The sequence below is a fragment of the Mustela erminea genome, chromosome 4, assembly GCF_009829155.1.
Source record: "Mustela erminea isolate mMusErm1 chromosome 4, mMusErm1.Pri, whole genome shotgun sequence".
Lineage (NCBI taxonomy): Eukaryota > Metazoa > Chordata > Mammalia > Carnivora > Mustelidae > Mustela > Mustela erminea.
Window position 1 is genome coordinate 147,568,610 of NC_045617.1, and position 15,696 is coordinate 147,584,305.

Genomic DNA, 15,696 nt, shown 5'->3' on the forward strand with positions numbered 1-15,696 from the left:
GGCCAAGCTAAGGAAAGCCCAAGGAGAAAAAAATAAAAACACGTTATCAGCAGTCAACACAACAGAGATGCTGAAGCCTTTATCAATATATCAGGTAAAAAAGCAAGAGTCAGAAAAACACTTCCAACTAAAATCTGGTCCCAGAACCAAAATAAAAAATTTAACGAAGAAAAGAACGGATCCTCAGTTACCAAGAACATTCGATTGAATTCACAGGTTATTAGAGGCCTAAAACTCTCCCAAAGCTAAAGCTTCTGCAAAACAGTAAAAGCTTTTCCATTCCTGTAAGTGAAAATCCTTTTAAATGAATTTGCATAATTAGAGGCTGTGCCTGCATGTGTGCGTGTAAAACTGGTTTTTAAATTACCCTCATTTGGATCCTACACACTAGCATTATGGAAAAGAAAGCAAGATCAAAGACGAGGCAATGTGACTGAATCCCTGAGTACTTTTTGGAAAGTTAAAAATAAACGCACGTTTCTTTCCACAGAGAAGGGTCCTCTCACTCAAGAAAGGTGGGCACATTTCAGATGTGACTCACAGTTCTAAGTGAATGGTTGCATCTAACCCTCAAATAGCCATTATGGGGACAAGAGAAGCAAGGGAAAAAGCCTAGAGAGAACTTTTAATAATTCATTTTCCTTTGGGGCACCTGGGGGCTCTGTTGGTTGAGCATCTTGACTCTTGATTTCAGCTCAGGTCAGGATCTCAGGGTCCAGGGATTGAGCCCCGTGGCAGGCTCCCCACTCAGCAGGGAGTCTGCTTCTCACCCCTCTCCCTCTCTCCTCTCCCTCTCTCTAAAATAAATAAATAAAATCTAAAAAATAATCATTCATTTTCCTTCTTCAAGATCACTTGCCATTTAAAACGATGTGGCAAACATTATAGATTTCAATATAAACTACCTCCCCGTGAATTATCATTGTTTTTCTACAAGAGTCCCAATTTCAATTAAAAAATATATATATATATATTTTTTATCCTGGGCAATTTTCTCACATAAAACTGTGAACAGAATAGGTTTCTCCAAAGGCCAAAAAAAAAAAAAAAAAAAAAAGAAAAAATGATTTGACAAGATCGGGTTCAAACTGTCCTCTCGCTAGCAGGGTCCAATGCCAAAAGGCAATTCAGAACCTACGAAGATAGATACAAACCATCATCTCCTAGGTGCAAACAGCTGTGTGTTTCATATTCTTCCAATATACTTCCTGCCATGACAGCAGTTTCCACTTTGCGACCCACGTGTGGGGCCCAACAGGAAACTGATCCGTGGGGGGGATCCACAGTTAGACCCCCCGCTCCACACACAGCACACCTGTCTTCGCGCCTCAAAGCCGGCGGACCACTATCAGGTCAGACGGCACTGCCTCAGAAGATCCTGGTCGCTCGCTGCGACGTCCCACTCATTACCCGTTTTAGCATCTGGGGCTCTTCTTTCCACACATCATCAAAGCATCTTGCCATGAACAGTGGAACGATGTGCAGGGAAGTTTCTCCTTCAAAGGAGGAACTCTGCACCCAGAACTACAGCTAATTCCCAGCTGTAATTAGCCTTAGCATCTCCTCCGAAGCCTCGGAGATTTTGCTCTCTCACTTGGAAGGAGAGTGCGGTGGGAGAAGGCAGTTGCAGCGCTGACCTGCTCTCCTGAAGTAGGTGTTTATTTTACAAATGAAGAAGATCTCATTTTTCAAATGAAGAAGATTTCGCAACACAGGCCAGGAGGACAGACCCATGACCTCCCTTCTGATAGATGGGTACGTGGGAAGATTCCTCCGAATGCCAATTTCACTGCGACCATATAGAACAGTTCTGAAATGCTTTGGAACTAACCTTAGAGGCAATGGAACACATTTCTTTGAATGTCCACACAGATGCCGAATCCTTGCCCTTTGAGAGTGAATTCAGACCAGCCACAGGCCATTCAGAGACAGGTTGGGCCATACAGGGTGATGGGGTTTTGTGTCTGATATCAGGCATGACTATAAATGGATGAGACTAATTTTTCTTGAAAGTTTTAAAATAGTTTTGAAGGCAAGTCCCAAAAATGTTTCAGAAAAGGCAGAATATTTACATGGCTTCTAAAGAAGAATTTGCAGAAAGGCCATACTGCCCCATGCTGTGAATTCGGACATGCAAAATAAGGTCTCACTACAGTAATCCTCTTCCTTCCCAAATTATGGCTCACATGTGCCGGGCTCAGTAGAGTGCCAGATACTGTCCCGTAAGCTGTTCAATCTTCATTCCATAGGTGAAAACCAAAGGCTGAAGGAAGGCAAGCCAAGTGGCTGAGTCAGGTCTCGAAGGGTGCCTTTCTGATTCCAAAGTGCCCACCCTTTGTGATGACCCCTTCTGTCTCCTATGACTACTTGTACTCCTTTTCCTAGAGGGATGAGTCCTTGTTGGTACTGTCAAGACCAAGGGAAGGAAAATGAAGTGGTAACATAATTCATGGGGGACACCTTAAGAAAGGCAGGTGTTGGGACGCCTGGGTGGCTCAGTGGGTTAAGCCACTGCCTTCGGCTCAGGTCATGATCCCAGCGTCCTGGGATCGAGTCCCACATCAGGCTCCTTGCTTGGCAGGGAGCCTGCTTCTCCCTCTGCCTCTGTCTGCCATTCTGTCCGCCTGTGCTCGCTCTCTCTCCCTCTCTCTCTGACAAATAAATAAATAAAATATTAAAAAAAAAAAAAAAGAAAAGAAAGGCAGATGTTTTCTTCTCTAAGTGGAGATGATAACTGAAAATGAAAGCTCAATTTCAATACTTATCAGCTTAGCCCTCACGGATCAAAAGACTGTAGCCTCAAATTTTGGATTCAGGTTTCCAGAGAACAATGACATTTGCGTTGGAGGAAAAACACCTGCCTGGTACTTTCGTTTTTAATAGCAGTAGGTATAAATGTCCGCTCTCATTCTAACTGGTGAACGTGAAAAGCCCCCTTCAGGGAAATACAGAAATACTCTGAGACCCACAGGGACAGCTCATCGGGCGAGGTGAGCACAGACAGTGAAGGACGCAGCAATGCTAAAATCAAAAACCATTTGCTTAAGCAAAGCTTTCTAAGTTTCCTATGTACACACTTAAAAAAAAAAAAACTACTCAAGTGTAGTTGACACGCAGTGTTGTATTCATTTCACATGGACAATACAGTGACTCAACAATTCTATACATTAAATGGTCACGATGGTAAGTGCAGTCCCCACCTGACACCATACAACGTTATTACAATACCACTGACCATATTTCATCTCTGTAAACAATTCCAACTTTACAGTTCTCTCCTCCCAACTGGTCTCAACCACCATCTGAGACAATCGCCATTTATTTTCTGTAACACCCACACAAACCCGATTTTAAAAATTAGCCAGTGGCAAGTAGCTATTGTGTAATAAAAGGAACTATTTACTTCTAAATAGACAAAGACTATGTGGTTATTTCTCACTTGTGCTTTGTTTCCATGGATGGGGTAGACCGTTGTATGAGAGGCATTGTTAGGGGGCAATGAACTCGTTCAGTGCCCACATCAGCAACCGTCCAGCATTATACCTTAGGTGACTTTTCTCAGGTCAGCCCCTCACCTCGACTCAGTCATCTCTGATGAAATGACTTCCCAAATGACATGGTGTCAGGGAGAAGTTTTACTTCCCACCGCCGCAGGTGGGAAATTTATGTGATCGTGGGGAACATGATGGGTGGAATTCTTGCCTGATTTTGACCAGCATGTGTACAGGAGAGGGGACTGTGTCCAATATGGCTAAAGAGAGAATGAACAGAAAAAAAAATAGATACATGCATAATTTTAAACTTCCTAGTGGGCAACAGACTTTTTCTGAGAGTACTACCTCAACTCTCAAGTGTCAAATAATTAAAGGGTTAGCAGTTAATCCTTACATGGCCAAGCATTCTAAGCGGATAAATCACAACCCCAACACCTTTACAGGAGACATTCACTCCACCATGCAGAGGAGTGAAGTGAAACCTAGTCAGATCTGGACACCTGTCTGTAAGAAGAAAAATGTGACAAGACACCTGAATTTAGAAAAATCAATGGGGGTACCTGGGTGGCTCAGAGCATTAAGCCTCTGCCTTCAGCTCAGGTCACGGTCTAAGGGTCCTGGGATCGAGCCCCACATTGGGCTTTCTGCTCCGCGGGGAGCCTGCTTCCCCCCACTCTCTGCCTGCCTCTCTACCTACTTCTGATCTCTCTCTATCTCTCTCTGTCAAATAAATAATTAAAAAACCTTAAAAAAAAAATCTCTGGATGGTAAACATATGTTAAAAAAAAAAAGAAAAAGAAAAAGAAAAAGAAAAAGAATTTGGTGTTTCACCAACTTCCACAAGCAGCAAGAAACGGTGACTTTATAGATGTGACCACTGGGACCGTGATCAAGCGTTAAGGAGGTGGGAGAACACAGTACCCCGGTAGTCTGAAGGCTTCCCATTTCTCAGCAGTACCACCATATCACAGAATCCATAAGTGAATGGCCAACACGAAGCCGTGACTACCATCATCGTAACGGCCAACCCTATCATCAGAGAGCAATCATTTGATCTGGATTCCTGCCTTAGTAAGAACAAAATTATAAAGGAAAAGTCTACTAGCCAGTGGATAGAACCATACGAAATCGCCAACAGTCTGCCATTTCTGACCTACAAAAATGTCGAGTTTATCGGTTCGCCAATAAAACTGTCTTTGAAGGTTATCCTCAGTCGGATCACAAGGGAGTTTAAAGAACAAGCCATATAGCGATTTAACAGTGTTCATATGGTATCTGACAGCTTCTTTGAGAAGAGAATGTCTAATCATACTTGATGTTCTAATAATTACCCGTATAATTAACAACAATCAGGAAAGCATACTTTCATCATGACTGTCATTAGTAAGCTTTAGACCACACTTTCCTCATCTAGAAGTGTGGGAACCAGATGATCACTTATGCCCCTTCCCAGTCTGATCACAGAATTAAATGGAAGATGTCGTACTGATCGCAATTCCTCTATTTAATGAGGAGAGTAAAACATCTGGGTCATTCAGTGGTATGAGCTAGAGAGCAGTCAAGTTTATACCAATCTGCTTTTTTTATTTGATAGAATAACCCTTCCTCTCTCCATTCTTCTTACCCCTCCCCCATACAAAAGTTTTCACTACTACCAGGTTCTGTAAGAAAGTATTGGTAAGCGATTAATTCATATTTCCAGCCTTGGTTTCTATTATGTGGTCTGTCTCCACAGATAAAAGCACAGTGGGGGCATCTGAGTGGATCAGTCAGTTAAGTGTCCAACTCTTGATTTTGGCTCAGGTTGTGAGATCGACTCCCCCCCACCCCCACCGGGCTCTGTGCTCAGCATGAAGTCTGTTGGAGATTCTCCCTCTGCCCCTTCCATTCCTGTTCTCTCTGTCTAAAATAAATAAATAAATTTAAAAAAAAATAAAGAAGAAGAAGAAGAAGAAAAAGAACACTGATTTACACATGAAAATTTGATAGTGTAGGTTTTTAGGGGTTTTATGTGTTTTGTTTTTTGTTCTTTTTGGCTTTTCTTTTTTCCAAACAAAATGACTGCTAAATCACACACAGTTGGTGCTAACTCCAGCTCAAAATTTAAAAAAAAAAAAAAAAAAAAAATCCTGCACTTACAATTTACATGATATTATTTCATACTTGTCAGTTTCCAGAATTTTCAGAGAGGTAAAGCAAATGTTCAATATTTGGTGTTAGGCTTGGTACCTGGCATTTTTTTTAGGAGCTAAGGGAAATGCAAAACGAGTAAGATACTAATAGCATCGTCCAGAAAGTTACTGCCTAGTGGGGAGAGCACACAGGTGCTAAGTGAACAGTTACACAAGATCCCGTAAGGGTCACTGTCCACATGCATGTCACCATCATTAAATGCCAGACAATCAGAAAAGAACAAGACCACCAAGGGCTGAAGCAGTCGGGGAAAATTCTACAGATAAACAACCGCAGCAAATAACCCTTATATTTCCCAGATGCCCTGGAAGCACTTTGCAAAGAAGAGCTCCTCTAAAGCCCTAACGAGCCATTGAGAGAAGCACTGATGTCTCCATTTTGCAGGCGCAGACACTGAGATTTCGGGGTATCATTTAATTCATGTGGAACTGCATACCTAGTAAAGGCCAAACTCAGATCGAACCCCAGGAGTCTGATGTAGGCATGGAGGACACTGGACTTGAGCTAGATCCTTGGAGAGGGGAACCTCGAGAAAGAAGGACATGGCAGATGTGTTCCAGGAAGAGAGAACAGAGGGCATAAAGGCCCAGGACCAGGAATGAAGGGACCTCACCCTCAGCCCCGTTTAGAAGGAACCACATATGACGTGGTGGGTAAAGCAAGGCTCTGAAGGGGCCAGGTGGCTTGTACCTGGGTATTTTCTTTTTTTAAAGATTTTATTTATTTATTTGACACAGAGAGAGAGAGAGCGAGAGAGGGAACACAAGCAAGGGGAGTGGGTGAGGAAGAAGCAGGCTCCCCACAGAAAAGGGAGCCCGATGTGGGACTCAATCCCAGGACCCCAGGATCATGACCTGAGCCGAAGGCGGATGCTTAACTGACTGAGCCACCCAGGTGCCCCTGTACCTGGGTATTTTCTTACTGGTCTCCACACAAACTGAAAGTCTCAACGCTGTAAAAGTTTGGGGACCCTCTGAAATGTAGGGGCTCTTGGTCTCAAATTATCTTGCTGATCTTTGGTAGGAAGGGTCTGGAATGGCTGTAATTTTGAGAAGCATCTTAATTTTCCTGTTTTAAATCAAGACATTAAAAAATAAGACAAATGACAAGACAGCCATACTCTTGCAAACTCTCTGAATCCAAGTCAGGTCACACCCATCTGTGCCCCACGAGGGGTGCAGAATGTGACTTTTTCCATAACGGTAAAGCTAGTTTATGGCTTTTGTATCTCAAGGCTTCATCATAAAATACTTAAGCAACTGGCGCTAAGAATGAATTTAAAAAACCCAAGTCATTAAAAACACACTCGAATGCTTTCTGAATGGCATTCTGCGGCTGTTTGTAGATAAAGCTTGCAAAATACAGAACACCAGAAACTTCTGCAAGATGTGTGTTTTTCTGCTTCATTTATCCCCTCCGGATTCACAGGATCACACTTTTTCCAGGAAAGAGGCAAAGCGTTTTGGAGGCTATTCTAATCCGTGCCACCCATAGTCTGAACGTGTTCTTACCTCACAATTGCTGAGATCAAGGGAAACCCCCTTCAAGTTATGATTGCAGGCCAGGCCCAGCAGCAACGCTCTGCAGGGAGAAAACACACACATGAGACACAAACTCCACAGGCTGCGCCAAAGTATGTTCTCCTTCTGAATGGAGCCCAGAGAAGGTCAAGCACCAAGTTGGGTGTTAGAACGCCAGCTGCATGGCAGCCTCTCAGATGCAGTGAGAGAATGATGCTGCGACATTCTTCTCTTTGGTGCAGAGCAGGCCCATTCCGAATGGTGGGACTGCTGTTCCCGGGCAAATAAACCGACAGTACCCCTAACCGCATGCTGACATTAAATTGTGTTCCCCGCGGGTCAATTCCCACCTGCATCTGCTTGAGAACACCTTTGATATTATTTAGAAAATCACTGGGCAGTCGTGATTAGAGCAGCAAAGTAACACTGGTTTTCCCCAAGGAGCAGATGGATGGTGGGGAAGTCAGGCTCCGCGGTATCCAGGATCGGGGACTGCCATCTGGGGAGGGGTGTTCCCCCCACCCCCAGTATGTACGGAAGGAGGCAGGAAGACAAGAGCATGGGAGAGAAGACCCAAGTCTCCAGGATCCTGCTTGTGTGTCCAGCTACAACCAGCTGGGCTTGGGGCAAACCACATCACCCCCGTGAAGAGGACTGTTCTGACTGCACGCTGAGGAGACCGGACCGATCACGTGGCTCGAGTCTCAGAATGGATCGGTTCCACCTGCTCAAGTCAGCCCAGTAAAACCCAACACCCTTCACTGGGTTTGATGCAAATATCTCACACAGGCTCACGCCCCTCAGTCATCCTGAAGGGATCAGAGACCTCAACCAGGCCCCAGGGAGAAGCACACGGGGAGCACCAGAGGGGGCCCCTGCTCTGGGGCAACACATGTCTGTGTGTGTGTGTGTGTGTGTGTGTGTGTGTGTGTGCGCGCGCGCGCGCACGCACGCCATTGTAAGACAGGCAGACAGGAGGGAGTACTGGGGGGTAGACCCCAGGGCCACCTCCTTGGGGTGACTACCTGCTTCTCAGTGTGCCCAGGGAAAAAAAGACTTCCACCCCATAAGAGTGAGGTGGGAAGGCGACTCTTTCACACCAGTCCCTGGGATCTCCCCTTCTGGGGACGCTCTGGCCTCATCTACCCAAAGAGCAAGAGCACCCATGGGGCATGTGGAGTCCACGATCCAGTAAGAGGGCTGGAGGGGGGTAGTGCCTTTCCTCTCATTCCTTCAAGCTGGCTCACCAGTCCCATATCCTAAACGCCGGCCGAGGAGAAAAGCTGGGCAGCTCTCATCTGTGGGCATGCTCCCGTTTCATTTCTTACTAAACTGCTCCTTCCCCCAACAAGTGCTGTTCCCCCTTTCCTTCTTGGGGGCAGTATTGAGCCGCTGAAAGTGCCTGGGACTGAGAACTCAAAGGCCAGCCCTGAGGTCCTGGCTCTGTACCCACAGTGGGGTGGCTCCCATGACGTCACCCATCACTTTTCTCTCGGGTGCCTCTCAGCAAAATGGGATAGTCAGCACATTCCCTCTGAGTTCGAGTATGTGCTGAGTTTCTAGAATTTAGCCACACATTTGAACACTCTTATTCTTGGAAGGCTTATATGGAAGGGAAATTCTCCCTCTTCTCCTGACATGTAGATTAAGGCCCAGGAAACAAAGCTGCCCTTTTAGATATTTAAGGACAGTACAGGAGACTAGAGATGAAGACAGACCAGCTCTGAGACTGGCAAAGATGAAGAACCCACGGCAAGTGTAAAACAAAACCGGACGGAACGAGAGTGAAGCCCAAGGCACACCGGGGACAGCTCTCGGCAGGAAGCATCGTTACTTTCACCAGGCCTTAACGAGTGTCCATCAGTCTCCATCGTTACTGCAGTGCTGGTTAAGACAAGAATTTGTATCTCATTTCGCCGGCTCCGGACATGTGATTGATGCTAGTTAGGATTCCTGAGTAGCTCATGCAATAGGTTTCTTAAAAATACTCAGCCGGGGAGCCGGGGAGAAGGGGGGCCATGTGACAGGGAACAAGGAAGGGCACAGGGAAGCAGGGACGGGGCAAGAAAGCGAGAGCACCACCATGAGCATAAACAGGACCTCAGGCCTCGCTCTGGGTGATGCAGGAGCCAGGAGCGTCCTCGGGATACATGAGAACCTTGCTGTTCTGAAGACTGTAGGAAACACGAGGGACAATGTCACCAGGCTCTTTACTAAAGCCCCTGGGACACTTCATCGTGGCCTGACACGTCTGCAAGGAAAAAGCACAGCTGCAAAGTAGGCGGTCATAGTCTCTGCGTTGCTTTTGAAGAAGTCCCAAATGGTGGGAGACTTCTGCAGGACACGGTGATGTCCAAACGGAGAAGGTTTCTCTCAGAAGGAGTTGCACCGCTTTAGCATCTTTTCTTATGGCTGCTGACCCCCAACCTTTCAATAAGCTAGGGTCTCTATCTGTCCCTCTTGGTGCAGGGGAACGTGGTGGGCGAGGCGTGTCGGGAGCCTGTGGCCACTGATGGCCACTGCCCGGCACCGCGATGCACCTCCCAGAACCCCCCAAGACATCAGTCTTCCTCCAGGGCGTGACCTTGGCCCAAGAAACGTACCCCACCCCAGGTAAACCCCAACACCTCAGTTCTGTTATTTCTTTTCAAGTTCTGGCCTCACATTAAATATAATTAATTATTATTTTTAAATAATATTTAATAATTAATTAAATATTTAAAATTCAAAATTTTGCTTACAGAATCTTTAGCCACGGAACCTTTTCCCTCACGTTAAGATTTTTACTCAGTGAAACACAGAGCTGAAGAGATTACTGACAGGACACTATTAAATATTCCCACAAATAACAGGCCACAAGATTTAACAGTTACAAAATAACTCTTGAGGTATAATTTTTATCAGCAGGTCTCTATGCTAAACCGTACACAGTAAAACCCAGTGCTGTGGTGGTGTGGAACGTTCTACAGAATCACTGATGCTAACCAGCGAAGAGCTACTCTGTATTTCACAGGACCCAGAACACAGAAAAGACTGGAGTACAGGGTATCTGTCAGGAACTTCTGAATAAGCAATCTCGTAGCGGTACACTGAGGGCAAGGATCAGTCCGGATCTGCTTTCTACCCAGCGCCCTCCTCATGTCCGGCATGGTGTAAATGCTCCACAAATATTAGCTGAATGAATGAAAGAGTGAATGAAGAAATATAACTAAATTCTTATGGATCCCCATTTGGAATACTGATTCCATTGGTTTGCGTAATAGCAAACTCAATGTATTAACTCAATGTTTAAGAAGGAGGCCTGCTGATGACCACTGGATTTTTTTCTTGGCACTGGACTAGATCTACTGTCCTTAAAGACGTCCAGTTGTTTTGGTCTTACGGTGCCATAGGAGATACTGCGATTGATTTCACACCTCTCGAAAGAAAAAAGGCAAGTCACAAATTAGTTGAAGATTAATTTTCTAATAAAATGAAGAGCAGACACTGATTTTAGCACGTCACACAAATTACAAGGGAAAAATTAAACGCTGATTTACATGCCAGCTGGGGAAAGGAGAAATCTGTGCATGTATTTGAACACGTGTGACCTGTATGTGTTCGTAACTACCCGAAAATATGTTCTTTAGACTCGAAGGGAATTTGATCCTATAGCCCTTCCGATTATTTCTGGCCCTGGTGAACAGAAATTTCAAGGACGACAAATTATCCTCAAATCTTATTTTAGTTAAAGAGCTCAACTTCCCCGCTAGGGATACTAACCCAGCCAAGTAAACACACGAAACAGACAGCCTCTGCTGACTGAGGTAATTCAGGAACTAAAGCATCTGAAAATGGATTCCGTTGCAAACGGACTGTGCACAGTTTACTATGCTTAGGAGAAATACGGAGAATAAGTATTGATTAGAACACACACATGAAAATACCTAAAGCTCAACAGACGTTAACACAAAAGCAGTGATACCTGGCGGGGCAACGTCTACGGATCAGTGACAACTGCCAAGATCATAAACCAAAGAAAGGTTTTTTTTCTCCCCTTGAAAATGCAATACTATCAACAGGGCACAATGTCTTCAAAAAGAAGGTGATCTCCTTTTTGTGCCCCGAAATGAGAAAGGCATTTTCATCTGCTTTGCCTGTCTTAGGATTACGTGTCTTCTGCTTCCCCTTCCCTCAAGCACATTCGTAATAACAAACTGAATGTTAAGCGATCTGGAGAAAATGAATTAACGACTCACTTTAACGGCTCAGGAGACAGTTTTGTGCCTGAAAGGTTGAGTTGCATCAGGGACAGGGAGCTACTGAAAAACTGTTTGAAGGACGGGGGCACTTCTTTTCCTTTCCTGAAAAACAAAATGTGAGAGTGATACCAGCAGTTACACTTGGGGTCGGGTAGCCCATTTCTGGATTGGCAAAGTTACCCACTGGTTATTCAGACACCGGGGGAAAAAAAATCCATGACTCCATTATATTTTGGGGAGAAATTCAAAGGTAAAAAGAAACAAAATGTCTGGAAGCTAAATAAATCCAATATCATCAAAGTAATGATGGGAGAAGTTAAGACATTTCATATAAGTCCTTAAAACTACCGCCATTCTTTGTAGCCAAGGATCTCAAACTGTGTTTTACCCATAGATCTCCTTGTTGGAATTTTTAAGAAACTAGAGGTAAAAGAGGATGTCTATTTCTCACAATTTATTTTTATTTTTATTTATTTGACAGAGAGAGAGAGATCAAAAGTAGGCAGAGAGGCAGGCAGAGAGAGAGGGGGAAGCAGGCTCCCCGCCGAACAGAGAGCCCAATGTGGGACTCAACCCCAGGACCCTGAGACCACGACCTGAGCCAAAGGCAGAGGCTCAACCCACTGAGCCACCCAGGTACCCTATTTCTCCCAATTTAATGAGCTTTCCCTCTGGGTGGCACTGAATACTAAGGATCGTTACAGGCACTAGGCAAAACTGTTAGACGCGGCCCGTCTCAGGTGCAAAGACATGACCTAATGTTGAGCTCAGTAACAACAAAAAGTCTGAATGGCATGATGCCTGCTCACCTCCTACATCCATGCGGCAAATCTAATCATTTCAGGTCAAATATTAAAAAGAAAAAAAAAAAGATAGAACTTCAAAGGAGATGGCTACAGACTGCAAATATGGGCCCTTGTTATGGTAGAAACTGTACATCTCAGAAAGAAGGCAGAGTCCATGCCACACTAGGAGGGTCTTGGGAAAACAAGAGCCCAGGATCAGAGTTGGAACGTGAACCCGTGGCTTCTTTTGCTCTATCTGCTAGAAGTGACGCGAGTCCCGTGCGGCAAGCACTCAGCCGGGCAGAGAGGAAGCTCTCAGTTAATGGTAGTTATTCAGACTCTCGGGGCAGAGGCTAGGCTGGCGGTCTAGCTCAAGCACGTATTTCTTGTACAGAGGTCCAGGAAAGCCTGTCAACGTTGGTTTTAAAACAAGGTAATTTCAGGCTACCTAAGAACAACTACCTAAGCAACCAGAATCTCTACGAGGTTGACAAATAAATTTAAGAGGAAAGAGAATTCTGGGAGAATATATATTAGATGTTTCCAATGAACTCTGGCGCCTATAGTGGAATGATGTAAGCTTGTATACTCCTGTTCGTTTTTGATGGTAAATGTTGCTAAAATGCTCGCTGAATATACTTCTACTACTTGACAGGATGTCTACTGTACCAACGTTTTCAAATACCCACTGCTCCTTTCTGTGGGAGGACCACGCTTCATTCCCCCACTGCTGGCAGGCGTGGCCAGGCAAGTCCCTTGGCCAAGAGGACATCCCATCAGACAGAAGTGACGTGTGTGACTTCCAGAAGGAAGCTGCACCAGCTCGTATGAGCTATAACTCTTTTTCCTCTGCTATGTGGCTAGAGATCTGCGTTCTGGAATCAAGGCAGTATGGCCACTCACAAGCGACATGTCACAAGACCACCACTGCGGAAGGCCATGGAGGTGGGGGTGGGGAGGGAGGACCATTTGTTGCTACAGAGCGACTCACCTACCCTGACTGATACATGTAGGAACAAAAGTATGAACAGCCTGGCTGACAGTCCACAGCTCAGGGTAAACACATGAACCTCAAGGTAATTACTAAGGGCTGGTTAGGACTGTGCCTAGGTGACGGGCTGGGTATTTAATCACAACTTCTCACTGGATAAGCGCGGTCCTACTCTATAAGCTTAAGAGCTCTGAAGGCCAGTCGTCCCAGAGGAGGCGCCTGGGGGGGCTCTCATGTTATTCGGTTGAGGTGCTTGTGGCATATTTTTGCTCCTGTAAAGATTCACTTCACCACTGAAGTAATGGACTGACTGCGCTCTAAAATATAGAATAATTTATTTGCGAGGCACAACTATAGAATAAAGCCGGCTGAACAGCCTAATTTTCCAAACAAGTGAGGGTTATGCCTTTGAATATAATATACCAAAATGGTAACTTACTAAAATGGAGGTATTTCGAGTAGTCAGCAATTCTCCCTATTATTACAAGGCACATAATGACGAAAATATTGTTTGTGATCTATGGTCAATATTCTGAATACTAAGGGTCATGCGGTATTAACACACTGGATGGTCCCAGAATTTCACAGGTGTGAACCCCAGGTACCCTTGATAACTCTTCCTTCTTTTCCCTCCATTTTAAGTCGCTGCTGTTTGTGGATACTCACTGCTTCTAATCCAACACCCTACACTGCAAACAATTCTAAGTCAGCAAGTAGAAGTGAGGTGCTCAGGCTGGCCCTCCAACTCTACAAATTAAAATTCATGAATCCAGGGCGAACCTGGGTGGCTGTCAGCTAAGCGGCTGACTCATGATTTTGGCTCAGGTCAGGATCTCAGGGTCATGGGATCGAGCCCCGCATTGGGGTCCCTGCTCAGCACAAAGTCTGCTTGAGTTTCTCTCTCTCCCTGCCTCTCTGCCCCTCCCTCCTCCATACTCTCTCTCTCTCGAACAAATAAATAAATGTTTTTTTAAAAATTTCATTTAAAAAAAAAAATGCATGAGTTTGGGGCAGGCTATACTCTTTGCCCTGCAAGGGAGTTTATACTTGTTTCCCAGTTTGTTGTTGAGAAGCCCCTTCTAGAAGAGCTTTTCCTGTATGAAAAGAGAGTGCCCGTCCCACAGGGCAAGCGGCCGTTAGCTCACATAGTAGGCTTGGGGGACGGCGAGGAACATCCATCACACTGCAGTGAGAAAGTACAACAAAAACTCGTACTTTCAAGGCCTCGCATTCACAGATTACGGTTTAAGGCCACCTCCCTGCACACACAACCCACATCCTTTACCGCTCTGTTTTCAGGTCACGACAACAGACACTCCTGGAGGACAAGGGTGACAGGAACAAACCCATACCGGTGCGAGAAGACAGCTCTGGAGAGATTGAGCACGGCTAAATACTGGAGGCATCCGCGGAGAAGAGCTGCACAGACCTGTGAAAGAGAGAAGGCGCTTTCAGCCTCCAGGATTTCGGGGCCTAAGAGACAACTTCATGACAGAGAAAGCCCTCTCTTGATCCCCCGTAAATGGCTGCTCTGACACCCCAGCCCAGTATCCAAAAAACATTACCATGTCCAGGGAACATTCCGTGTTGGATAAATCCAGATGAGCAATGGCATTGGGCTGGGCCAAAAAACTGTACATGTACTTGAGATTAAAAAGAAAAAAAAAGCAAAAACAAAACAAACACATTAGGATCTAGAAACACACACGCGCACATTAGTATTTTAAAAAGAAGTTACCCACGTAACTTTCATTCCCATAACATTCTCTACTCTTCCCAAGAGGACAAGCAGAATTTTATGTCCGTCCATGCCTTCCCTGAGAGCAAAGATATTTAAAATAATATTATGTCTGAGTTTTAAAAAAAAAAAAGGCCAAATGAACTCTTGGCTGCCAAACCCCCTTTTGTTACACATGACTTAGTTTTCCTGATTAGCTCCATTTTTATAATTTTGGAGCAGTGCTAATTAATTTTAACTGCTAAGATTAAAATACCACCTGACTAGCACTCACCCTCTCAAAATGCTAATCACTTTTGAAAGTGTTCAAAGATCTACTAATCTGAATTTGAACCATCAAATGGTCTCAGGCTATACTCTCTTCCATCCAGTGCAACAATTTTTTTCTACCCTTAGTTACTTCCAAAATCTAACAAGAAAGGGTCGGATGGCACTATCTATAGGTTTAGTTTGTTGTTGTTGTTTTTAATTTCACACACAGTTCAGACATGTCAGGTTTCGAACGCTCCCTAAACTCTCCCCTTATTCCTGTGCAAGACCATCAATACAACAAATGGAAGAGTTCTCGGCTCTTCTGTACTTGCCCCGAGGAACCACAGCCAGAGTCCACCGAGAGCAAACCAAGTCCAGGCTCCTGCCTCCAGGAAAACAACTACATTCTCCTTAGCTTCTCTGGATGTCAACAGATCCTTGCAAAAACCAACGAGCTTACACCGAGATGTCCTCATTCTTAG

The 15,696-nt window shown here is 44.9% G+C and overlaps 1 protein-coding gene across 1 annotated transcript in view; it reads right to left on the reverse strand.

Annotated features, from left to right (window-relative positions):
- The window catches only part of CARMIL1 (capping protein regulator and myosin 1 linker 1), a 300,014-nt gene that overhangs the window by 106,979 nt on the left and 177,339 nt on the right, over nt 1-15,696 (reverse strand). Inside the window, exons 14-17 of the mRNA XM_032341268.1 lie at nt 14,790-14,867; nt 14,577-14,653; nt 11,446-11,550; nt 7,199-7,268 (exon numbers count right to left, since the gene is read on the reverse strand). Coding sequence (XP_032197159.1) covers nt 7,199-7,268; nt 11,446-11,550; nt 14,577-14,653; nt 14,790-14,867 — 330 coding nt within the window. The remainder of the gene's footprint in view (nt 1-7,198; nt 7,269-11,445; nt 11,551-14,576; nt 14,654-14,789; nt 14,868-15,696) is intronic.